The sequence below is a fragment of the Gambusia affinis genome, linkage group LG19 (assembly GCF_019740435.1).
Source record: "Gambusia affinis linkage group LG19, SWU_Gaff_1.0, whole genome shotgun sequence".
NCBI lineage: Eukaryota > Metazoa > Chordata > Actinopteri > Cyprinodontiformes > Poeciliidae > Gambusia > Gambusia affinis.
Window position 1 is genome coordinate 16,656,128 of NC_057886.1, and position 25,927 is coordinate 16,682,054.

The window sequence follows — 25,927 nt, forward strand, 5'->3', positions numbered from 1 at the left end:
GGACATGTATAAAATTTTGACAAGGAAAATATTGTCAGCTTTTTTGTTTTGTTTTTTTTGTCAAAAAAAAAAAAGAATAAAAGAAAAATCACCACCTCTCTTTTGCCTAAAAATAATTTAGGCAAAAAAAAAAAAAAAAAAAAAAAAAAAGGCAACGATATGTAAGATTACTTCAGACTGGGATGGAAAACAGTAACCAGTGAGTTTAAATTCACTGGGTGAGGTGTTCCCTCTTGTGGAAACAGATCAACACTACAACACGTATTTTGTTTATTGAATATTCACTTAAATGTAGACTTACTTTTCTGAATGCATTTTATTCATGAGTAAATAAAAGGCGACGTGAACTCGGAGTCAGAGGACGTAAACTTTATTAATTTCTTATAAAAATGTCACAAAAATTCTTAAAAATTCCAACAGGTCCTTTGGGTTTATCCAGAGGGAGATCAGGCCTGTTTCATGGACAATGGAGAACAAAGCAAGCACACTATTGCATCATTATTAAATCCTCCCGGTTTGATCAGCTGCTGCGACCTGTACACGAATCCACCAGCAGAGGACATGCTGCCTCTGTTAAACTCCTCCTTTCCTCTACCTACATCCCTGACTCCTCCTTGCACTCCTCCATTTACTCCCTTTACTCCCCCATCCTGCTTTCTCCCATTTTTCTTAATTCCCTCCCCATTCTGACCCTTCGTGTCCCTAAGCTCTCCTTCTCTGATTGGTTCCAGACGTGCCACTGAGCTCTTCTTGCAGACTCAACATTCCACAGCTGGAGACCGGGTACGCACATCTCACACACATACACACACACGCGCACGCCCACACGCACACGCTCACTCACACCTCCTCCCTTCCCCCTCATTCTTGGTTTTTTCCCCCCTTTTTTTCACAGCAGCTTAGTGAAACACCAAAAGCCTCAGACTGAAATGGCTCCAAAGCATTTCTGCAAGCAGAGAGAGGGAGAGAAATGAGACAAGAGCAGGAGAAGGAGGTTACATTTTTGAAATTGTAACAAGATGTCAAAAACACACTAGAGATGGTAGGTTTCTGAATTTGGCTTTTAAAAACTCTTTGGCACTGAAATATGATTGAAGATGTTTTCTTTTGTGAGCAGTCAAAGAGTTCAAGTGTTGGCAAGTGTTGCAGACAAGTTAAACTGTTTCCAGGTAACAAAAATGTGCATCTTCAAAGCAAAAACTGAGCTGATGCAACAAACAGAAACGTGATGAAACACGAAGGATTAGACCACTTTGAAATGACAAACCTCTTTTTATAACACAATGACTGCGCTAAAAAAACCCTGCCGAATCAGCTCCAGATGGAGGCACAAAGAGCCAAGGCAAACAAAAGTTAAGAGTCACACAGCAGAAACTGCATGCCACAAAATGAATTTCAGGGCTTGGTGGCTCCAAATTCTTATCATGCATCAAAACAACCCCCCGGGGTGTGTGCTGCACTAAAAAAAGACAACATAGTCCATTTAAAGACCAGCTTTCAATGCAAAGTCCTACTTATGTGCACAATTATAGTGTTCGCCCTCAGATGGTTTGAGGATAGCAGCCCCCCCTTTTTTTTAACACTTTTAGCGTGTTCACATCTGCACTTCTTTCTTCCTCCTGTCCCTGACAGCCTTTGCTGACGTGTCAGGTCGGAGAAGAGGGAGAGAGGCAGGCTCATGAAAACCACACACACGCATCACGGCTTACGCTTCACTACAGCTGCACATGTAATGACAAATCCAATGAAACAAATAAAAAAACAACGCATTCAAGTCTGGGTTAATACTGACATGACAATAGAAAAGAAATCTTAAAGAGGAATGTGGTAGAGAATGGAAAAAAGTGGATTTTAGTCTTTTCAGTCCAAGAACAAGCAAGGCTGTAAAACTCTGTGTGGTAGAATTGACTTTGGAAAGAGGCAAGAAGTTATTTCATCAGACTGGTTTTGCGCTTAGCTGCAATAAAACTGTTCACAGTAGATCAATTGTGACCTGCCTACGCATTTTAGAAAAAGCAGATGGATGTATCTGATTTTGTAGCTTTTTAATTTTTTTTTTAAATTTTGATATTCAGTTTAAAAATGGAAACATCTGCTGTGCTCCACACAGCTTTTCGGCATTAAAAAAAAAAAGTTTTGGTTTGAAAAGGGTAAGGAAAGAATCTGAGTCTCTCCGGTGCTAGGTAGGGTCCAGTCCAGTCCAGGGTCGGTCCAGAGTTACTCCGGCTGCTCGTTCAGCTCCATGTCGGACACCAGGATGTTCTTCTCGGCTTGCTCGTCGAGGCCTGAGTTGGTGCGGCTGTAGCGTGCCCCCTCGAAGGAACCCCGAGATCCTGCGGTTCGCCGCCGGTACAGGTAGATCACAGTGGCTATCAGCAGAAGCAGCACCAAAGCTGTCACTATGACGACGATCAGAGTGGGCAGGTGGTCGACATCCACTGGGGAAAATGAAGCAATTTTTAGTACTGCGCAGAGTATAATCAAAGGAATCAAATAAATGAATAAATAAAAAACTATTTACATGTTGTGAAGGATGAGTCTGCATCTACAAATGGAAAAAGCACAAAATTAATAAGAAAACTGTTTCTGATGGCGTTTCAGTCCATGTATTTTATCTTGATTATAAATGACCAATAGAAGGTTTTGTTATAGCCTTGTACAGTATGTTATTTATTATTATTATTGTTAATCTTGTTTTTTATTAGCGGTTTTTAACAATTTTACAACCTTTTGTGTGAACCTACATGTCTGTTGCTCTTGCTACATCTGAATTTCCTCTTAGAAGTACAATAAAGGCTCTTTCTATTCTATTCTAAGGTAGAGCATAACTAAGAAATGGAAGGAAATGATACATAGCTTTCAAAACATTTCATGCTATTTAGTGTTTTCTGTTTATTTCATTCATGTAGAGTTTAAAATGAACATGCTCTATGCTGACATAAACAAAAGTTTTACATGAAAAGTAATTAATATGTAATTAATAATTTAAATCTACCCATTCTCTCCAAAGCCATTTTGACATAAACACAAAACAGGAAATGTGTATATGTAAAAATAATAATAGCAAAGAAAAAATATACTCATATTATAAAGATACAGCACTATACTGAATCAAAAGATTTCATTTTATGTTGATAAAATATTCCTTTTTATGATTTTCTTAAAAGTAAAAGTTGGTCTTCTCTGTTCGGTTTCTTTAGACAGATGTGTTTCCTAAACAGAAACACAATGTTCCATTTGTTTAGTTCTGACTTTAGATTTTTTTTTTTAATTATAAATGCTGACTCTTTTAATAAGTCTCTTTCAAATGTGCTGGTATGTATACTTTAAGCATAACTTTTTCAATACAATAGTTCACCCAGTCGTGAAATTGGGATGGAATAAAACTTTTGTGGTTCTAAACTGAAAGAAATGTGAAAAAGTTCAAAGGTTACAAGTACCTTTGCAATTTATTGCATGAACTGCAACTGTCCTGTGTTCATTGAGTGTACGTACTGCGAGGCCGTTTGCAGATCACCCCGTGTGTACGATTTCTGCAGGAGTCGGGCATCCACCGGCCGCTGTTGCTCTGGATCAAGAAGCAGGAATTGATGGAAAGCATGGAGAACGCCACCTTATGCGCTTCCCAGTTGGTGAACGACATCTCGGTGTCTTCGTTCCACACAAGGCGTCTCTCTGTGACAAGAGCATGAAGGGTGATAAGAGAAACTTGGGGGGCGGGGGGGAGAACACCTGTTGTACTGCGTTCTGCCTCAACTGTGCAGTTTTATTGGATTTAATCTCCTCGTTAACCAAGCTAAGTATATTTCATGCTCTTTTGCCCAATTTGCACTGATTGATAACAACACGTTTCAAATAAATGACACTTTACAGAATGGGTCACCTTACTTTATGGTAAGAGCTGCTCATCAGAATCCCTTAATAAAATATTAACTTAAAATTTAATCATATTCAATAAAGAAAATGATCTAAAATAATGAAAGTGGAATGAATAAGCCTGTATTTTTAAACTGTGAAGGAGGTGCTGCTGGACCTTTCATGCTGATGCCCAGCCAAGCTCCCTTTGCCTGTTCTGCATAACTCTGGATGTGCTCCCATATGAAGCTGTTCTCTGCCTCATCCAGGATGGACAGAAGCTCTGCTCCCACTGATGGAAAAGAGAATAAGACAAACACAGATGGATCAAAACTAAATCAAACAACAGGGCCACATGCTCAGTAAATCTATGAGGATATTGATGTCATGTTAATTAGGTTCACTATGGAGAGAGTCAGAGGTGGTAAGTTATGCATATGGGCTGTGTGGGAAAGTGGTGACGGTTCGGAGCTGCTTCTGTAAAGCTCACTTTTTTTGCAGGACGTGAGCGCGTCCTGCTGCAGTTTAAGAAGCTGCAGGTTGAAAGCGTAGCAGTGGTTCCTGAAGGGAACCCAGGCCCACTCTCCCACAGAGTGGGGACAAAGTCCAGGATAAATCCACTGATGGCTCACAGGCTCATCTGTAAGGATGAAAAAAAAAACTTAAGTGAACAAACAGCACAGTGTCCAAACACTTTACACCCATAACTATGTATTCGTACTTTGCTTAAAAGGACGCTAGACGTCTTATAATCTTTTTCAGTGGTGATAATCAACAGTTTAGTTTAATATTTTTCTTGCAGTACAATTTGTACTCTTTTAGTATGTTGCTTTTTTTAATTTAAACTTTAAAATTATATGCGTACCAGAACTCTTTCAAGCTCTTTCAGTTAATAATCAATGAGTTAAGACTCACTGTGGTTTCATTATAATATGACACAGAGACCTATATTTTCCTTTAAAACAGAAAGACACAAGAAAATGACAAATTAATCAAAGTTTATCAAAATGTATTTAGAAAGCATTGTCTAATGTCTCACATTGACTAAAGTGTAAAAAGAACTATTTAACTGCAGCATATGTGTACTAACAATCAGAACTCAGTTTACTATTAGAGCAATGTATAACCAATTTAAACATTTGAAATTGTGACAGAAAAGCCACTAGCTTATTTAGTATTGGCTGAGATACAAACCATTAATTTGACATATAGCAGCATCCAATTTTGCATCACAGGGAGTCATGGTCCACTGTCCTGTGGTGGTCATGTGTCCACATCCAGCCATCTGGTTTGGCTCTCCATCTTTCCAGTTGGAATATTTCACCTCTTCATTGCCTAACCACGTAAAGCTTCGTCCCTGAGCAGACATGATAAAGCAAGCGAGTTTGTTAGACTGCAAGAAAAACAAAGTCAAAGAAGTAGAATGAGAAGTCAGTGAGTTTGTGGGTTTACGCCATAGTTATAGAGAGAAATCCAGGCTGGCTGGTGCAGACTGTTGATAAGCAGCGTCAAGTAGGCCTGCTGGTGTGGATCCTTCACGACTGCTAGCGTCCCGTTCAAAGATTCACAGAGGTAGAGAGCGCCAGTCCAGTCAAGGCGCTTCTGCACAACCCGATACGTCACTTCTCCCAGCTCCACAGGCCCCGACAGGGAGGAGGGAATGAGGGCCGGAGCCGGAGGCAGGTTTCGATCTGAAGTCAGACATGATGATTAGGAAATGTTTGCTAACTCACTTTTCTGGTTGTTGCTGATCATCGCACCTGGCTGCTTTTGGCAGATGAATCCATTGTTCTCCAACGGCGTCATCTCACAGGCTCGGGAAGCCCACATCCCAGTTTTCCTCTCTGGGTTGCCGTGAATGATCACCACACAGTTTCCCTGAGGCAGCGGTGAGACGTCAGAACAGCAACAAAATGCAGACAAAGGCACAACCTGAATAGAGACCATTGGGAATACCGGCGTCTTGTTGTGATGGGGGCCGCTGTTGTCGACTGGCTCTCCTGGCGCCCAGTTGGTGTAGCTGAGCAGGCCAGTTTTGGACCACCGGAAGTGACTTTTGGAGTCTGAGGTCAGACCCACCCAGAGGTCAGTGCTGACGTTCTTTAACAAGGTGGTGATGAAAGCTGGGGAGGAGAGAATCAGCTGTATCATGTCCGCTTTGCATTGCTGATTGTGCCTTTAGTTACAATCGCACAACTTGTAGTCACCTTGATCTAAATGATTGGATACCAAAGCCAGTGAACCTCGCTGGCTTTCACATTTGAGCTTGGCTGCAGACCATGTGACCCGAGTTGACTCAAAAACTTTGAAACACTAAGACACCATAGATTTTATTTTAATAAAACTGCTCATATAATTTGATGTAATACATAAATTATCTTGAAATCGAGGTAGTATATTGATGCACCTTATGCTGAAAGGGGGACCACCCAGTAGGACAGCCAGAAGGTGGATGAGGGGACGATGGCGTCGGAGGAATAGTGCCGGTCTCCTTCACCTGCTTACAGATGTAAGGCAAGTCGGAGTGACACTTTTGATCCGCCCAGTCTCCTGTTTACATGTGGCAGAAACACAAGCTCACCTGTTGTACATCTGCTGGTTTAGTCTGATCAGATCTATTTCTGGCTGATTTTACCTTTGCTGGTTGACATGTAAATACACCTTTTGTCCCGGCTGACTGGTTGCGGCTTGCCGAGCGCCCAGGAAACGTAATTGAGCACAGAGTGGTCTGACCAACGGAAACGTCCGTCATTTTCGTAGGTGTGAAGCCCAAGCCACCAGCTCGGCTCAGACTTTTTCTGTGGGTGAGGTAGAAGACCTATGCTCAAAAATAGCTAAGGTGGGATGCAATTATGAATTTGCACATATCTGTTACACAGTATGGACAAATTGGCCCATAAATGATTGTGATAAATGATAATATTGTCATTTTGAGACCATTTGGAACTAATATTATGATAACGTCATAAAACTGGAAGATAAATTGCATCAGAAATTATTGCGATAAACAATATTATTGTTGTTATTTTCAAGTAATACACTGATAATGGCATAATATTGCAAGTTTGTCCCCTCAAAGATGAATAAACTTTCATTTTTAACAGCACACTCCACACTTTACATTTCCAAAATAAAACACCACTGAACAGCAACAAACAAAAAAGGAACAAAAATCCACTAACAATTGAAACCATGAATAAAATGGATTACGATGCCTCTGTAAACAAAATTGCACTTTGAAAAACATTTATCTGAATGGAAATTATTGTGCTCATTTTAATTTATCATGCAATTAATTTATCAATTTCTTATTGATACACCTAATTAATAGCCTCTCTGAAATAATTAGAAATATATAAAAAAAAAAAAACCCTGCAGAACCTTGCTTAAAGTGTTGGTCAGGAAAGCCTGCTCCTCAGCTGAGTGAACTGAAGCGAGCGAGGAGTCAAACCAGGAGCAGATCCTCTGGGCCTGATCCCAAGTAGTGCGATGGTCAAAAAACCTATACTGAGCCTCCTGGAAGGCGATCCACTCTGGAGAAGTATTTCCTAACAGATAAGAGAGAAGAGCAGGCAGATGTGACACATTTAAGGATCTAATTTCAGAGTGTGAAAATAAAAATTTAAACCAAATGGATAAGTTGGACAGACCTTCTGTCACTTCTGGTTCCAACTCAACACTTCCTGAAAAAGAGAAAGGACGAGGAATATAAATTAGATCTAAAATAAAGAGCAGATCTGTGCTATACACTAAAAATAAAAAGTTACAACAGAGAGAATTAATAGTTAAGAAAATTTTCCACATTTAAAGTAAGATACATATTCTGTACAACTCGCATGAAACAAAACCAAAAAAAAAACTGCAATAACCTGCATACAACATCAAACTAACACTTGAAAACCTTTCAGTCCAGTAGCCTTCACGTTCACACCTGCCCCTAATGACATTCGATCAGAAGTCCAGCTGCCTATGCTGTTTGCAAAGACGTTAAAAAAGATCAAGATCTTCTAATTGTAAAAAGGTACCAGTCAGGAAAAGAGTACAAAAAAATCCACAGCTTCAGCTTTGTACTTGTAACTTGAAAGGCTGATAGAAACTCTAAAAGTATTTCTCTTTATTACTGATTGTGTTCTAATTTTCTGTTCTCAATGGCTCTGGACCAAAGATCTTCACTAAATGACAAAAGCTTTTCTTTTTCAAAGAAAACATCCAAGGGTTTCACTTAAATCTCCTAGATCCTCGAGAGCAGATGTCTTACGGTCTGAAGAAGCCAAATTTGACCTACAAAAAATAGATTCGACAAAAGAACACCATGCCTAAGGTGAAATGTGACGAGAGTTTTCCCTCAGATTAAACCAAACTTTTTTTTTCTTTTTTTTCCCCCTCCTTTCCAGGGGGTCTTTTGTGGGTTCTAGTGTCCCTTATTTGAAAGCAGGCTGACAGGAAAGGGGGAAGACATGGGGTAAATGTCAACGGGTCTGGGAATCGAACCCGCATTGAGGACTCAAGGCCTTCAAACGTGGGTCGTGCTATCCCCTACGCCACCACAGCACGCCCAGATTAAACCAAACTTTTGGGGGATTTAATAATGAACAGGTCCAAATTTTTACCTTAACTTTATGAGAGCATGTACCTGTGCACCACAATACCCATTTTGGAAGTTTGAATCTCAAATGATGAACTTATAAATGAGCAAAAAGTAGAAGGTTTTAATTAAAAAGGTGTAGTGGTGTTATACCTCTGGGAATCTTGCAGATCCAGTCCAACTCAGAGTCACAGTGCATGGCCAGCCAGGTCATAGTGCCCAAGTCTGCCGCAGCACACTGCCGGATGTTGTAGTAGTAGCGCCCAAAGTTTCTGTATGTTAACTGAGGTAAGAGTCGAGATTAAGCAACATGTCCTTTAATCATTTATGTCCACTTCTTTTGGAAATGATGGATTTTTGGAGAACGTTTTCACCCACCGGAAGTCCATCGCTCCACTTCCAGCTGCCATTATCCATAGGGTTCCTGCGGTTCAGACCGATCCAAAACCAGTGCTGCTCATGCTCTTCTGACTCTCTGTGGGCGTTAACATGATCAAAATTATACTAAAAGTAGGTGTGTAGATCACAGTAGATACAGTGGTCCTCACAAGATAAAATTCTAAAAACAAAAACCATAAAATAAATCCACATTTTCTTCATATATTTTACATCACTATATGCTAAAAGACCCATCTGTGGCTCTTTTTTGTGGGCCTTTTTTTTGTCACAGCTACAGTTGTTTTTAACTTTTTAATTATTCTGACTATAGATGATGATATTATTTAGGTCATCAAAACAGATCTGATTAACTTTTCTGACATGTTCTCGTTTCTTTACCATTTTCATAAAGCAAATCTTGATGGTATTTTCTAGAAATTGGTTTGGGTGTCAATAATAGTGGTGCCAATAGTTCTGCCAAAGGATAAAATGATTTTAAGGCTTAATAAACATTACCATGTGTTCAAATGTTTGTTGCAGGTTCTGTAATAAAACAGATGCTAAATTAAAATTATTTACTGTTTTTAAATCCACACTCAAAGCAAAGTTTTCTAAGTTTATTACACCTTCTAGATCTTTTAAATTTATTTTCAGGCTGGATTTTTATATTATGTGATTAACATGTCTAATCCTAAACGAGCAAATATCAAAAGTATACAATAAGTAATAGAATATCCCAATGTAAAAAAAGTTATGGATCAAGAACAACAATGTAATACCCTTGTTAAATTTCCAGGATTTCTGATGAAAATGTTGAAAATGTCAAACGTTTTTTTCTCTTTTAATGTGGCATAAAATGGTGCAATCGTTTTGTTTTTTGCCAGTTTCAACATTTATTTTTATGTCACAGTCGATACCCACCCAAAATTCTCATGGAGGACCTGAAGGACGAACTGCTCCTCCTCAGGGCTGCTGATGCTCAGCAGGTTGGCTCCGTGTTTCCGGCAGAACAGGTGAGCATCCAGCCACTTCAGCTTCTGCTCCAGCTGGGAGGAGTGAAAGACCTGCACACAAACCTGATGTCAGTCCACTCATATATGTGACAAAAACTGTTTCCCCAACTAACAGTGAGGTGTTAATTCTTCATGCTGCGGCTGTGAAAGTGTGCAGGATGAACCTTGTAGCAGTAGCGCAGGTTGCTGTTGCTCTTCCAGTCCTTGGGACAGGCGCCGCTGAGGCTGGGGGTGGGCTGCGGAGCGGGGGGCTCGGGGCTCAGAGACGTGTCCTGGTTCTGGCGGCAGATGAACTTCGCCTTCGCCGAGGCGCACTCCTTCACCTCCCACAGACCCGTTGCGGAGCCGGTTGCCATCACAACACAGCCACCGCGGACGTTCGCTAAATCAGATGGGTGGAAGGGATATATGTGAAAATTCTGATTTCTTATGAGTGGAGAAGTGTTTGATCTTTTCTCAAAATGCACAAAGCACATCAGCACCGTCTGTGCGTGCTCTGCTGCTCTCATTTTTCAGAAAAAAAAAAAATGTGTTAATTCCTGATTGGCAGGCATCTAATACAATCAACCTGCTCTCTCTCACATGTGTTAAGATATCTCTTGATGTAAATTAATGCAAGGACTTTGCTGTCCATATAAATGTAGGTTACCAAGAAGGCTGTAAAAACTTAATGGAAAGATTTAGGATTCGATTAAAGAGGTTTTCAAAAACTCCCCTTTTATCAACAAAAGCACCAGGGCTTTAATCTAAGAGAAAGTCACTGAGTCCATATATTTTTTAATCGATCGATTCAACCATGCCTGTTTTATGAACACATCTCAAGGTTTTGTTTTAAAAATGTAAGATAAGATTAGGGGATGAGATGGGCTTCACATGTAAGTATCGACCAATGACGATGCCCCAAAATAATCAGCGCCCAGAAATCAACTGGTTGATAAATCAGTTGGCCAATAAATGCATCCTATATTATACATGTATATAATGTAAACAGCACCGCCAGAGATGCAGTAAGTTTATAGCAGGTGTGTGAATGAGCTAATGATCAGACTGCTGATTGCAGCCAGTCCTCATTGTTAGCAGAACTAGAGGGCCCCAAAACCACATTTCGCTTAGGGCCCCATGGAGGCTTGGGCCGGCCCTGTGTGGAGTTACAATTCTTATTTTGCTAAATAAATCCAAAATTGAGTCAAAGCGGAACCTTGAGTTTTGATGAACTGAAAATCTCAGAAAGTCGATTAGATTGAACTTTCATTATCCCCCCCAAGAAAGAAAACTAATCAATGAAAAACATTCAGGGAAATTAGAAAAGTGAAAAGAGAAAGAAAATACACTCATAGTGGTGTGATCGTTGCCTATTTTTCCATCTGATTGACCCACAGAAGGTGTCCATCCAAAGAAAGTCGTATCTGCCTGCAGAGCTGAATAGGACTTATTGATGGCGGTTGGTTCTCAGCGTTAGCGCTAAGTGTTTCTGCAGGTTGTAAACACGTGCCATATTAAGTGAAAGAAGCAACATCTATCATTAAAATTGAGATTTTTTCAGGCAGAGCAGTGTCAGCTATGCAATTTGTGTGAAAACAACTATTTCGAAAGTGAGACATGTAATTTTGCAACCTTTCAGAACTCTCAAACATCAGGCTACATAACCAAACAAAACTCATAGAGAGATGTTATTAAAGCTGATGTGTGTGACTAACTCGGCTGGTCTCGATTCCAGTGGGTGTAGGTCACTTCGTCTCCACTCAGCCAGTGGAATGACCCGTGAGTAGCCTGGTCATTGAGCCCGATCCAAAATGAATCTCCAGAGCGACCGAACACTAGGCTGCTGGCGAATGCCTGCTCGAATCTTTACGATAAAGCACAAATCATTTCAATCAGTGCAAAGAAGCTTTCCTGTGCATCTAACTCTGTGTGTGTGCTCCAGATCTACCTGTTTGTAATAGTAACTAGAGCAGCTTCCTGCACCTCACAGAATTTTCTGGCTTCATCGAAGGTGGACAAATCTTCTCCGACCCAGTAACAAGCTGGACTGTGCCACTTCCATCCCTGAGAAGACAGCCAAAGAAAGAGAGAGGAAAAATTTGCTTCTTTCATATCCAGGAAGCAACATCTGTCAGATATTGATAAAAACAAACAAACAGAGAATCTAATCAGTTATAGTAAAGTGAGTAACGGCAGAATGAAATGTTAAAGAAGATAGACACAGAGATAGCATTTTCTGCCCTAAATTTTTCCTGCCAGGTCATGCATTAAAGCCAAAGACCAGTCCAGACTGAGAGTTCTGCCAACAGGCAAAGTGAGGGGGAGATTCTGCATGAAAATTATAACTTTCAACGTTGTGAGAATAAACTCTTTTTTTTTTTTGTACAAACAAGTTAGGAAAACACTCAAGCTCTATTGTAGTCTGAACTAACAGCTCCCTCAGAGGACAGATCTGCTGAAACTAAAACTTCTCCTCCCTGTTTTACAATGACAAGTTGTTTTGATCAGAAGTGGAAAAGCCCTTGAACATTTTTACACTTTATCAGATGCCACGAATGCATTTTTTGGGGATTTTATGTACTTCACCAACACAATATAGTGCAATGAAAGGATACGTTTCGCAAATAAAAAGTCTGGAAAGAGAAACATGGGTTTGGATTTAGTGAAAGCTTTATAAAATTCACATTTTGCTCCAAGGAAAGCTGCAAGCCACTTGGGTGCATTTCTCTGCCAACTTTGCTGGCAGAGAAACTTTGCTGGTATATATATATATATATATATATATATATATATATATATATATATATATATATATATATATATATATATATATATATATATATATATTTATCTAAACAGCTCTATAATAACTCTGACTGTATTTTTAGAATTTTCCTACTGAAAGGTGAACCTCCAACTCAGGTTTAAGTTAAGTCTTTCCTCTTACTGTATATTTATTGCTTTATAAGCTAACTCTTCTTTGAAAGTAATAAAATTCAACTCCATGAAGTTTTGTTTGAAAACCTTTTAGGTAACTAAAAGGTTATCTACCAAAACCAAACCATTACTTTGGTTTTTGGCTTATTGAATTAAATTCCAATAACAAGAATTAAAGTTTACAGTTGTAAAATGAGAGAATGTGGAAATGTTCACTGATCTCTTAGCAAAATCAGAGCCTAAACCATGACTGATTAAATCATTTAGACAAAAAAATGCAAGTGGTGCAAACACAAAATTCAGATTTTTGTATTGTTTTAGAATCTGGTAGTCCTAAACTTTTTCCTCTAGGCTTTAACTTTGTGTTATACTCTCCCTTTATTTATCTACACATAAAGCACATAGGTTATCCTGAGAAAGAAAAACAACACGCTATCTCCAGAAGCAGGAGAAATTGATCTGCCAGACTGCTCCTCAGGGAGAGAGTTAAAACACTATCATTGATCTCTAGACATACTTTTGTTTAAAGCATTAATACTTTAAAGCTATCTGGGGTAAAAGCAGGCTACTAAAAACACACCGAGGACACACACATGGATTTCCTTTTACCACAATGACCATGCGTTTACATTTCTAAATACTATGAGCTTTGAAAGGCTCAAAGGAGGCGATAATTATTGGCTATAAAGTCACAAAAAGACTTTATAGTCTTGAAATGAGGTTAGCAAAACTGGTCCAGTTTGAATTGACTTTAGTTTTTCGTAGATTTTAAACTGAATGTTAAACAAACAGATCATGTTCTTTAGGTGGGTTTAGAATATTCATTTTACCTCAAAATAGGCAACAAAACAAACAGTGTAAAGTGTAAAGATATAATGTGTTTTAATGTGATTTAAAAGAAATAATTTCCAGCAGCAGATGCATTGGAAGAAAACGTTTAACACCTGTTTGCACTCTTGGTTTTGGGGCTTCCCGTCGCTCTTTGTTCCCAGCTTCTTGCAGATGAAGGGCAGAGATGTATTACAGGGGACGTCATCCCAACGGGCATTCTGCACACAGCGGCCGCTTCACGTATCAGAACGGATGACACTCACACCCAGCAGGGGGCGATTATCTGAGGTTACTCACAGGACCCCACATGGAGACGCAGTCTTCCTGGGTGTTGCGGAAGTTGTTGGGTTCATACGGGTGCCAGAAGGTGAAGATAACGGGGGTGTGGTCGGTCCACTGGAAGTCCATTTGCATTTCTCTGTCATGGAGCCCTATCCACACCTGGTCAAGGTCTGAAGACAGACAAAAAAAGTAATATTGAGCATCGTTTCAGATTTCTGAAATCGATTCGATTTGATTCACCGGGATCAGATTCGAGATTCAATTTGACTGATTTTTTTGATTCTGTCACCTTGGTGCATTAGTAAAAATATGAGTATTTACATTAAGCATTTAACCTAATGCAATTACATGACAAAACAAAAATGCAGTCATTTAAATGAGGTGCTCTCAATGCTTTTGCAATGTTTGAAAATATCTTGCATTATTCAAGAAGTCATGCAGAACTTTGGGGAAAATCATTTTAAGGTTTCTATTTATCTTTATTGGGCAGTTCAAAGGAAAATCAATTCAAATCAATATTTTTTTTTTTTATCCAGCCCTAATAAAATGCCAACAAGATGAAAAAAGATGACTTTGTGAAGAATGCCCAGTATTTAAATAATTTTCTTTTTTTTAAAGCAAACTTTTTGGATCATTTTGGCATAGTTTTCTAGAATGTACCAGTCAGAGTATCCATTACAGTCCTTGACTCCAGAAGCTGCTACAACACACAGGTTTGGGATACTGCAGGAAGAGAAAGAAGAGTGCTGTGCTATCACAGCAAATCACCTTTTTTTATGTTGCGAATGATGAACTCCATCTCTGGCAGAGTGTGGATGCTGACCAAGTTGGCATCCATCTTCTGGCATGTTTTCTGAGCCACATTCCAGTCACTCTTCTCTGATAAGAGCTTGTAGCATCCAGCCTGGAAGGACTGCCAGCCCACATCACACTCATATTTGTGATTATCTGTCCATGAATCTGTAGAATAAAACCATCAATTTACTGTAAAGGCTTTAGCCAAATGGAATCTGATTTATTTAACTGATGAAAGCTAAATTTATGGACCTGTAGTGAAGGGGTCCAGAGTGGCGTTGGGCCTCTTCTTGCAGGCGTACGGCAGAGCATCAGAACAGTCCCGGTTCTGCCAGCGTCCCGATGACTCAGATTGGACCACTGCACAGTTTTCGTCCTCGGCGTGAGTCGGATGCTCTGTAGTTCAGTAAAATACATAAAAAACTTTAGAAAAACAAAAAAAATATCACCAACTCACTGTGGGCGCTTTGTAAAACTCATAAATGAATCTTTGAGTAGAGAGCTCAGCTGTTTCTAAAACCAGACGGCATGCAGCCCTTTGTGGGAAATTTACAAAAACAAAGAGGTTGGGGTTGCTTTCCTAGTCTGACCTTTATCCCAGTTAAGATATTTAACTGGTGAAGAGTCGGACCACTGCCAGCCGCCATTGACGTCCAAGTCATTGAGGCCGATCCATAAAGAAGAGCTGTAAGCGTTCAGAATACCTATAAAGCAAAGGAAAAGTGTTTCTGAAATAACACAAGGTTCTATAAAACAAAATAACGCCTCTGTAATTTGCATAGCACATCAAAAATACAACAAATAAAGAAAAAATGATGTTAGATTCTACTTATAAATGGGAGAGGTCACCAGTTCATCAATCAGGAGAGATGCAAAAAATAAAATCACCAAATAGTCCAATAAAAACAGAATAAACAAATTTACAATTTGAAAGAATGTGCAAAATTATTTATAGTTGTAGAAGAGATTATTTATATAAGAGGCACTTTACACACACACACACACGCACACACACACACAAAAATAATCATCTCAGTTCAATCACACATACTTTCCATACTTAATTGACTTCATAGAAAACTCAGTCAATTATTCAAAGATATTAGAAATGTTTCTATCTCAGGGAAATATGGATTTCATCAAGGAATCTGATCTTGATCATGAGAAATTCAAGCTCTATTGTTTCCAGTTCATAATAAAACTGCATTGGATACATACAGTATATAGCTTTGTTTATTTATCTATATCGGTATTAAAGGGAATGAACTTAGCAGTGTTTAGATGGATCTGCTTCCTTTTTTCAATTTAGCACCCCAAATCAAATTAGGTGCTTCTTAAATTAACCTAATTGAGCTAAATTGAATAAATATTTCAAATAAAGACAGCATCATTAATATCAATAACTAATGCAACTATCCCCATTTTTTGTAGACATGTTCTCGTTAAATTGTCACAATAAAAGCATTATAGAGTTTAAGTTTGAAAAGGAGAGCATATAAAGTTAATCTATTTACCATTGATGTAGGTCTGCTCATGTAGCTTGCCGATGCTCAGCAGGTCTGCCCCCTGCTGTTTGCAACTGCGGTGAGCCTCGTCCCAAGACAGAGTGGCCTGGAAGTTAAACTGATAACAGCTGTCTGTCAGAGGGTCCGTATCCCAGAATGTCTCACAGCTGCTGCCTGAGAGTGAAACAAAGGTCTGAAATGTCAGCCAGACGATTCGGATCCGGCAAAGTTTCCCCACGAGTCTGGTTCTGAACACATCGGGTGAGAACTTACTCTTCACAGGACAGAACCCCCAGCGCTGGTCACGGTCGTAGTTAAAGGTGGTTCCGCACCAGAGGTGGCCGTCTTCACGGCCAATGCTTGTGCAGCTGTGAAACCACTGGCCCTCGTACATGAAGGGCAGGTAACAGGGTTGGCCGTAAGAATTCCCCTGGATGGTGTAGATCTCTGCACAGAAATCGTATGAGAGACTGTAAGTGCTTGTGTGGGGCTTTAAAAGTGAGGATCCTAAATGAGGCCATTGTTTTCTCAGGAGGCAAAAACAGTGGATGATCTTACAACAAAAACAGGAAGTCAAACAGTGGCGAATGGCTCCGGGTTCCTTTTTTTTTTCCCCCTTGCAAAACTAAACATCTTTTATCATGTAAGAATCATCAGTTATGAAAGAAGAGAAAGATTTTAGACATCAGTTGAAGGCGTTGTGGAATAGCACCAGTCTAGAAACACAATAAAACAAGAAGACAAAACAATAAAAGAAGAGGAGGAAGGGAGGAAGACGCTTTCTTTCCAAAACAAATCAGGTCAGTGGAGGGAGAGCAGCCATAAAACCAAAAAGAAAAAGCTTTCCCTCTCCCTGTCTTCCCTCCCCGCTTCAGGCTGACTGGCTGTATTGGACATGACTAAACCTAGAGGCATTTTTTCTGCACCAGTAGGAGTCTTTCACACAGAAACTTGCGAAGATCGCTGGCTGAAAGTGAAAGGCTCAAAGCATGCAGTTACCCTGCCACATGAAAGCAAAAAGAGAGGAGAGATGATGAAAAAAGTGGAGGGAGATGTTCTGGTTTTGGCTGCAGTCAAGCAGAACCTGTTAACTACAGACTAGACTTCGTTGAGGCTTGCAGTCATTTCTGAAAAACATTTAATATTTGCAGGAACAGTGCAGGCAGCAGGAAAAGAGGCTTAGCTAAGACCCACGATGGTTAGTTTTAATCTGAAATGAAAACTTTACATACAAGCAAATATTCTTGAGGCCAAGGAAAACGTTCTGTGTTTGATGGCAGTTTACAAACACTTGTGGGGCATTCACTGGTGGGCCACTCCGTTTCCTCAAACGGAGGAGAAAAGCAGCGTTCTCCTTTATCCGTTTGATGGGATACAGCTGTGGCATCCACAAACAGTAAGCCCATCTGCCGCACACAGGCGGACACACACAGGAGGGAGCTCCGGGTCACTGTGTGGCTGAGCATGTGTTTGGGGAAATGTTCGAGATGCGCTTGCATGTGTTATCCTTAATTTATGGTAACATAAATGATTTCCAGAGCAAAAAAAGGGGGAAACAATTCAATTCTGCCTTGTGAAATGGCTCAGTCAGGAAGCAAAGAGTCAAAGCCAGACAACCAGGGATTCCTCCGGCTCATTGTGCTAGTTTAGTGTAGCTTCTTGAATCGCAAGTTTTCGGTTTTTCAGTTCAGAAGAGGTTCAATAAGCTGTTTAAGGTAATTTACTTTGACCTTTAAAATAAAGACTAAATAAAAAAGGTAACTTTACAATTTCCAACCTCAGGAGCCAGAGTTCTGCATGTTTTATAGTGTTTTTTAAAAGTATTCATGGTGGTAAATCCTAAAACAATTAGTCAATTAATCACATGCTAATTTAAAAGGAGTTCAATAAATCAAATTTTTTTTAAAGAGAATTTTTTTTTACAGAGTCTTCTTTAGCCATTGCATTTATGGTTTCTGTTGTGTGTGGGTTTTATTTATTGTTTTTGGCTGTTTTGTTAAAAACATCTTCCAGTTCCAGTGTTACATATTCTTTACAAAATTAAAGCTTATTCATTTTTGAGATGGCCACCCTGCATTATTATTACTTGAAGATGGTCTCAAGAGAAAAATGTTATCATTTACCACAATAATTTCAGGAACAATTTATCGTCCAGCAACATTTGTTATAATGACAGGCCTAATATCTTACATTTTGTCACATTAAATCAGAAACTTTTCCAGATTTTTGTAAGTAAAAATCTGAAAAGTGTAACATACTATGTGTAGTACTGCTTTTTTAAGCCAATCATTTGTAATATATATATATATATATATATATATATATATATATATATATATATATATATATATATATATATATATATATATATATATATATACACAAATAAAATAAAAAATTTACGTTGCAAAATAGCTCAACCACATGAATCTGATTTGATCCAATATCCAATAATTAAACAGTTTAATTGTTGCTATGATTGTATGTTTACGGTTGTTATGAGAAGATGAACTTCTAAGCCAGTGTCTGGTCTATTGGGTTACCTTCCAGGTAACCCAATAGACCTAAACACCTTCCTGTGTTTAGGTCCATTCATCAACCTGCTTCACTGGCCCTCAAGAACAGCATCCCCACAGCATGATGCTGCTACCACCATTATTTATAATCAGGTGGGTTTAGGGCCGGGGTCTGCAACCTGCAACTCTGGAGCCACAAGTGACTCTTTAGAGCCTGCACTGTAGCTCCTATACTTTTGGTTAAGAAGAATTGAACAATGTTTTAAAATGTAGCAATACTATCATGATCCCCTATCATTACGGACTTTTGCTCCTGTTAATTTCTGGTATTTTATTTTCATCATTTTCCCCTCATTTCTTATGTAATTTTTTGATTATTTTGCTTTTAGTATTTATTTTATCTTCCTGTTCTGTTAGTTCAGTTGTTACTTACTGTGGAGCATTGGATATGTTTGTTAGATTTAATGTTTCTGTTATTGTCTTCTCATTCAGTTTGCCAGATTGCTAGTCATTTCCTCTTCAGTAATTTGCTGTTTTATTAAAATAAACTTTCATTATACACACTCTGAAACTTGAGCAGCTCCCTCAGAGTTACCATGGTGGTCTTGACTGTCTGATAAAAGCGAATCACCATGTTTTGGGAAGTTTGCAGCCACATTATGATTAAATGACATGTCTAAAGTGGGAGTGGAAGTGGAAGTTGTTTTCTAACCAAATTCTGGCTTACGTTTTTCCGAACCTTTATCCCTGACCTGTCTGGTGTCTTCAACTAACACACGTACTGAGATTGGTTTACACTACATTTACTAATTAGGTAAGCTTAAAGGCAATTGGTTTAGGGGTTTTATGGCAAAATGGGCCAAACATAGACGCGCGCCATGATATACAACTGCTATCAAAATCACCAAGTTATCTCTTAGTTTCATTAATAACTTTTGCTAACAAGGAAATAGACAAACAAGAGAAGAAATAGGGACACATGCCTCATCATGATACTCTATGAGAAGGTTCTCATAATTCTAAACAGAGTTGTGGTGAAAAATTATTTCAGAGACGAATCTTGATCTGTATGAATGTTCCTTTGGTTTGGGATTTTATAGTTTGATAATAACTTTAATTTTTTTTCATTGCTTTTTGTAGTTTTTTCAAAGATCTTGGATTGTAAAGGTTGTTGACCTCTGACCCGATCCTGCTGAAATTTGGACTCAGGTGGGTGTTTAAATAAGACTTTGTCACCAAACACATCAAAACTGGATTTGCAAAGACTAAGACCAGGAAACCAATGACTTTAGATGAACATGAAGAATTCTGCCAAAAACAATGGTCAACCATACGGCTGGTTAGGCTAAGAGACATTTACCCAAATACTGTGAGCGTGAGAATCTTGGGATTAAAAAAAATACACAGATAATTCCAACTGTCTTACTTCTTTTTGACATTACCTTTTTCAAATCATTATGTTCTGACTTTTTTTTTTGCATACTTAATTGTAATTTTGATTTCTATGACTTCAGATTAGATATTTATCACAAACCCAAACTTATCATTTATGCATCAGTAAAACTCCAGATAAGTAAAATTAAACATGTGATGCCTACCCTGATATATCTTGGAACAGATATCCTGGTCGTCACCATACAGTCTCCATTTGTTTGAAGCAAACTTGGTCGACCCATTGAATGTTGGGGACTGAAAGACGTTGCTGAGTTTTTCCAGCACCTCGTTGCAGTTCCACGTCCAGTCTACCCTGGGGGGCTCTCGATCACACTTGTATATGGTTATCGGAGGATACTGCGGGTCAAAACTGGAGTTCTTGTGGTTCAAACCTAGGCACAACGAGGAGCCCAGGTTGAACAGGCGCCCACGAGACACCCACTTCCATCTTTGGAGGGGCTCCTCACAGGACTGCGTCAGGCTCAGAGAGTCAATCATCACCCCGAGGCACATGTTGGTGCCCTCAAGGATGAAAGCAAAATCATCAGATTCCACTGGCGCTGTGCAAAGAGAAAATGAGAGAGACAGAAACGACAGCAGCGGTCAATAACAGGGATGAGAACAGAATTTTGTGTTAACAGCTAAGAGGTCAGGGACTGGATCGTTATCACCAACAATGGATGCCCAGTTGGGTTTGAACTAGTTTCAGTCCTGAATGTCAAGTAGTAACAATTCATCCTCTGGCAATCCTAAAGTACCTTCTAACATTCAATGTAAACATTATGTAACACAATCAGTTACGCATAACCATGTTAAAAGTTGAAGCACCAGTTGCTCGCCCGGTTCATATTGTGCAATTCTGACTTGTTTGACTGCTAGGAGAGCAACTGCTAGTGGTTTTGGAGGATGAATGCTTTTATTATTACTAGAATCTGCCGAATGAATTTGAAACCTTTTACCTGAGTCAGTGGTAATCTTACACTTGGTTCTCATAGAGGATACGGTTCGACACAGTGCGTAAAAACTTTTTTAGAAGAAATTTCTTTGAGTATCAAGTGGGAAACTCAAAGAGAGTTTTCCAAATAGAGAGAGACGTGGGAAAGAGACTCTTGAGAATAAAGCAAAAGACGTTTTCCTCCAATTACTTTAGTTTCATTTACAGGGACTGGTAATCAACAAATCAAGACCGTTAAGCAGATATGTGTGAGACACACACACACACAAGAATCTAAATTAAAACTGTTTAAAAGGAAAATTGCCAAAATAAACAGAACTCTCCACTCTTGTAGCTGATGTTGGGACAAAATAGAGGAGCATTCCTTCTCTGCAGGGAATGCTCTGCAGTGAGTTTGTGAAAGATCCCTGCGCTTTTATGTAAAAAAACGACTGATTGCTACCCCAGTCTTCACCCGGTCAAGAACAAATAACATCTTCTTCTGTTTTTATGCACACAGAGGCAATGGATCATCAAGCCTTGCATGTGAATCCCTGTAATTTGAAAGACAGGACTGACGCGTGTTCTTTTTTTTTTTTTTTTTTTTTTTAGCTCTTTACAGCCAGTGTATGCACATTTATTGGGTAAGGTGCAGGAAAATACTAATTACCACAAATATTTTTCTAACACCAAAAATATTACTTTGGCTGCATTTAAAAAAAAAATTTGTTTACAAATACTCCCCAAAAAACCTTGTGGCTTCATAACAAGGCTTTAGTTGTCGAGACAGAGATACGTCAGACTTGTTTACTTCCAATTTACTGCGTTCCCTCCACAAGCCTAAAATCAAACCAAATGTGTTGCCTTTAAGAGACAAAATAGCATTCCAGTTTCATTAAGGAGTTGGAGAAATAAAAAAGTTCCAATAAGAAAGTGATTTCATTAATTAAAAGAAATTTGATGCCTTAAATCAAGTAATATAAACCAGAACTGGGTCAAACTGGAGAAATGGAAGCAAAGACCACCAATAATATTAAAAATATTCTCAGTAGCTGCCATTTTTTAAATTAGCATTTTTCTGAAATCTTCTTATCTATGTATTCTCTTTTCAATACCACAATAAATAAATAAATAAATAAATAAATAAATAAATAAATAAATAAATAAATAAATAAATAAATAAATAAATAAATAAATAAATAAATAAATAAAGGGAAATGTTTGAATGGAGCCAATGCAACTCCTGGGGGTGGTTGGGGCAATAAAAGCATAGAATAAACAAGACAATGTGATTCATGGGTTCTCTGTGCTTTAGTATAATGGAAACAAGTTAAATAACAGCAAAATGTCACTTCTGTCTGCTGATTTTTTTAACATCATAATGAAAAACAATAGAATAATAGGAGAAAAAGTCTGTTGTTTCAATTTGCATCTACTCAAGCGGATAAACAACCCAGGAAGATCACAATATGTGGCCATAAATACAATAAACAATAAAACATCCATGTAGTTTCCTATAATGTTTTAATGTGTCATTATTTTTTATTACTGTTATTTATGGATAGGGTGTTACTTTTATTTACAACCTTTCTTGCCAATTTGGAAAAAAATATAGCTATATGTTGTATTTAATAATATGGCTCATTATACAGGGACATAGTACTGATCCATAAACTGTATGACTCTAGTCTGTTCTTGAATGCGATCGGCCGCAAAAATATTAAATCCCATGTTTGTTTGCATTGAGTCTGAGCAAAAGAGACTGACGTTTGTTTTGTCTTTGACCTGGTCATTCATAAATGAAACATCTAGGAAGTGTGCAAACGTTTTAGGAAGATAAAAACAATTAATTATTTCACTGAAGAAATTAGCAAAAAAATTGCGACGATGCTATACTTTTTTTTTTTCTCCCCACCAGGGGGTCTTTTTGTGGGCTCTAGTGTCCCTTATATGACAGTAGGTTGACAGGAAAGGGGGAGAAAGAGGGGGGAAGACATGCGGCAAATGTCGCCAGGTCCGGGAATCAAACCCACGACGGCCACGTCGAGGACTCAAGGCCTCCAAATGTGGGATGCGCTATCCCCTACACCACCACAGCACGCCCCAAGATGCTATACTTTTTAGTCACTATGTGGAGTTATTTGAATAGTAAAAGTAGTAAGAATGCTTTTAAACCAAGCAAGGTTTCAGGTTACTACCAAATACAAACATGTGAAGAAGAGAAATGAACAACCAAGGCCTCTAGGCTCTGCTGCTAATCATATTATATGACTTACTTAGAATATAAAATATTAAAGTATGGTGAAAATCTATGCTCTACATTCTCAAGAGCCAAAAAGACTTAATTGATCTGCTAACTTTCACTATGTTTCACTTTCTGCTTGAAGATTACCGTAAAAACCTTTAATTCAGGATTGATCTTCTTCAGTTCATCACTGCTTTGTGGAAACAATGATGATTGCCTTGACAACTGCACATAATTTAGTCTAAATTCACTCCCCTTCTCCACAACCTACACAACTCTTTTGTGCATATATGCACACACGGATCAGCCTTCAAACAGCACCATAACCTGAAGTCGAAGTTCAAGAAGTCAAGAAGAAAATTCCCACAGGAGCTTTAATCCACACTTGAGAGGACATGGCTGCATGTTTGATGTGAGGAAGCTCTTTGCAGATTAACCTTAAGCCGTCGAGGGCCGTGAAAGTGAAGCAACAACAGCTCTCCTGCTGTTGTCTCATCCTCCTCTTCTACCCCGCCGGCACCCAGATCGTCTTTTGCAACACTGACATCAGTTACCAAAAGAAGAAAAGGAGATGAAACGGGCATTCATGAGCAGCCAGCAATGTCTTCCAAAAGCGTCAGATATTCCCAGAATCACCGTCATTGAGGACATTACGCAACTTAACTGGCTGACTAAACAACTGCAAGTTTAAGCTTTGAATATTAAGTTTCTTTTAAAAAGAAGCATAGTAATGAACTCTTTATTATAGTTGGATATTGAATATAACCTTATGCTGATGCCAGATCATAAACTGTAAGACAGACCTTTATTTTCATTTATTTTTCTCAAACATTTTCTGTTCTTCAGGCTTATCCTAAATGTACGGTGGCCCTGAGGTGCAAACCACTACAACATTAAGGGCCACCGTATAAACGTACCTGGAATGCAAGGAAAACAAAAGATCATTTCTAGTCATTGTGACTAAATAGGAACTGGTATTCTCAAAACCTGTTTTGTCAGTGCTTTGTTTTCCAGAAGCATGAGAGAAAGAAAGAGACGAAGAGTGTTCAGGTTTTGAAGGAAGCATGAGAAAGTGGCACCTCAGAAGAAGGGTGTCAGATTTACAAACCAGAATAAGACGAGGAGAACGGAAACTTTCCATCACTGATTCACAGACATTCATCAAAGTGTTCATTTACGTTTTGGACTAAAATGAGGACATTTCCAGATATTTTCCAACAAATTCTCCCTGGATAAATTACAGACATTTTACTCCACATTGGGTAAATACTGAAGATCTGCCAAATAAAATAATTAAAACTCCCCATAAATCGTGCATCCTGCCAATGTGACAAAGCCTTTTCTCCACAATGAAATCAGAGAGAAGACACAACAAAGCAGAAAAAAACTTCCAAAAGAGCCCATGAAATGCCAACTGTGATAAATCCAAAAGTTTTTATTCAACAAACCAGATGATCTGCAGTTCCTTCAAGAGGAATATGGAAATTTAATCCTTCAAAAAGTCTGCTGTCAGTTTGGTTCCACATCATTTTTAAGCTTTTTGAGAAATTTCAAACTGATCTGATGAAATGGTCAAACCCTGTCAATGAGGTTCTTTTGGTTCCGGAGTGTCGTGGTGTCTGATCGGACTCTCTCTCTCTCTGTGTGTTAATTGCAGCCTGCAACAGTCAGGACGTAAAGGTCACATCCACCCGCAGGGAACCAAATGAAGCGTCACTTCACAGTCTGTGGCTTTGCGAATTCAACCTAAATTCCCACCAGGAACACGAAGCAAAACAAAAGCGATCGGGAGTCTAGATTCAAAGGAAACTGTAAAATACAGTTTTACCGAGCCCCCCCGTCCCCTGCTCCCCTCATTTGCCTCCACATCTGGTTCCACTCAAACCTCGGACTTTTAGATCGTAGCATTCCACAACACACACACGTACGTAAAAATCCCAAATATCATTTAGAATGCTGTTTTTTTTAAGCCAGGCGAGCAAATGAAAACAATAAGAGTCATCTAGGCTGAATATCTTCACAAACCCGCAACTTGTGTCGTCAAAAGCGTTTTTTTTTGTTGTTTTTGTTTTTTTTGTTTTTGTGGTTTTTGTTTCTCCTCACCCGTGTCGCTCCTCTTCAGTCCCAAACTAAAGATGAATAAATATAAAGTGCATTTGTAAAATATAAGTATCCCTTTCGTCCATGTCGGCGCAGCAATCTTGTTTCGGTGTCGCTCGGTGCTTTGCATGCTCACAGCCACAGGACGACAGACCCAACAAAAACAACTCAAACGAAGAGAGAAGAGAAGAGGAGGGGAAGCGAAGCCGGGGAGCAGCAACTGGCCGAGGGGGACGGCTGATGGAGAGGAGCTGCAGGAGAGTTTTGACCGCTAGAGCTCAGCCTGCCTCTGCCTCTCAGTCAGATGAGGCTGGAATGAATGGAGCAGTCAACAGTGGTTCCCAACATGAGGTCCGGGGGCCTTCAGGTCAGTGGAAGAACGTTTTTTTTTAATAGAGTTTGCACAGCCACCTACTGTCTGGTGTTCGGATTTTTCGATAGGTTATGTTTGTTCTTGATTTCTATATTGCTTTTAATTAATAAAGTTGCGTGACATACAAATATACAGTATATTCAGAGGTGGTCAGAGTGTGCA

General features: G+C 39.0%; 1 protein-coding gene across 1 annotated transcript; it reads right to left on the reverse strand.

The window, feature by feature from the left end:
- Positions 1-348: 348 nt before the first annotated feature.
- On the reverse strand, positions 349-25,676 carry mrc2 (mannose receptor, C type 2). The gene is made up of 29 exons (XM_044100225.1): positions 25,396-25,676; positions 20,278-20,673; positions 16,437-16,610; positions 16,173-16,337; positions 15,249-15,362; positions 14,911-15,054; positions 14,632-14,823; positions 13,879-14,033; positions 13,695-13,799; positions 11,762-11,877; positions 11,529-11,677; positions 9,996-10,213; positions 9,740-9,882; positions 8,819-8,915; positions 8,594-8,723; positions 7,506-7,538; positions 7,237-7,403; positions 6,491-6,653; positions 6,263-6,405; positions 6,063-6,168; positions 5,812-5,978; positions 5,616-5,733; positions 5,308-5,546; positions 5,050-5,212; positions 4,346-4,495; positions 4,034-4,147; positions 3,496-3,675; positions 2,522-2,545; positions 349-2,438 (listed from the first exon to the last, which is right to left on the reverse strand). Exons 1-29 carry the CDS (start codon positions 25,520-25,522, stop codon positions 2,218-2,220), a joined length of 4,413 nt encoding a protein of 1,470 aa, XP_043956160.1. The 5' UTR covers positions 25,523-25,676; the 3' UTR covers positions 349-2,217.
- Between the last annotated feature and the right edge of the window lie 251 nt (positions 25,677-25,927).

Bases quoted from the DNA above. Each gene is read 5' to 3' on its own strand.
- mrc2 (XM_044100225.1), bottom strand. From the start codon at position 25,522: ATGCAAAGCACCGAGCGACACCGAAACAAGATTGCTGCGCCGACATGG. The intron at 15,055-15,248 runs GTCAGACTAGGA...ACTGAACTACAG, and splicing joins ATATCTTAACTGGGATAAAG to AGCATCCGACTCACGCCGAG. The intron at 11,878-13,694 runs GTGTTAAACGTT...CTGTCTTCTCAG, and splicing joins AAAACCAAGAGTGCAAACAG to GGATGGAAGTGGCACAGTCC.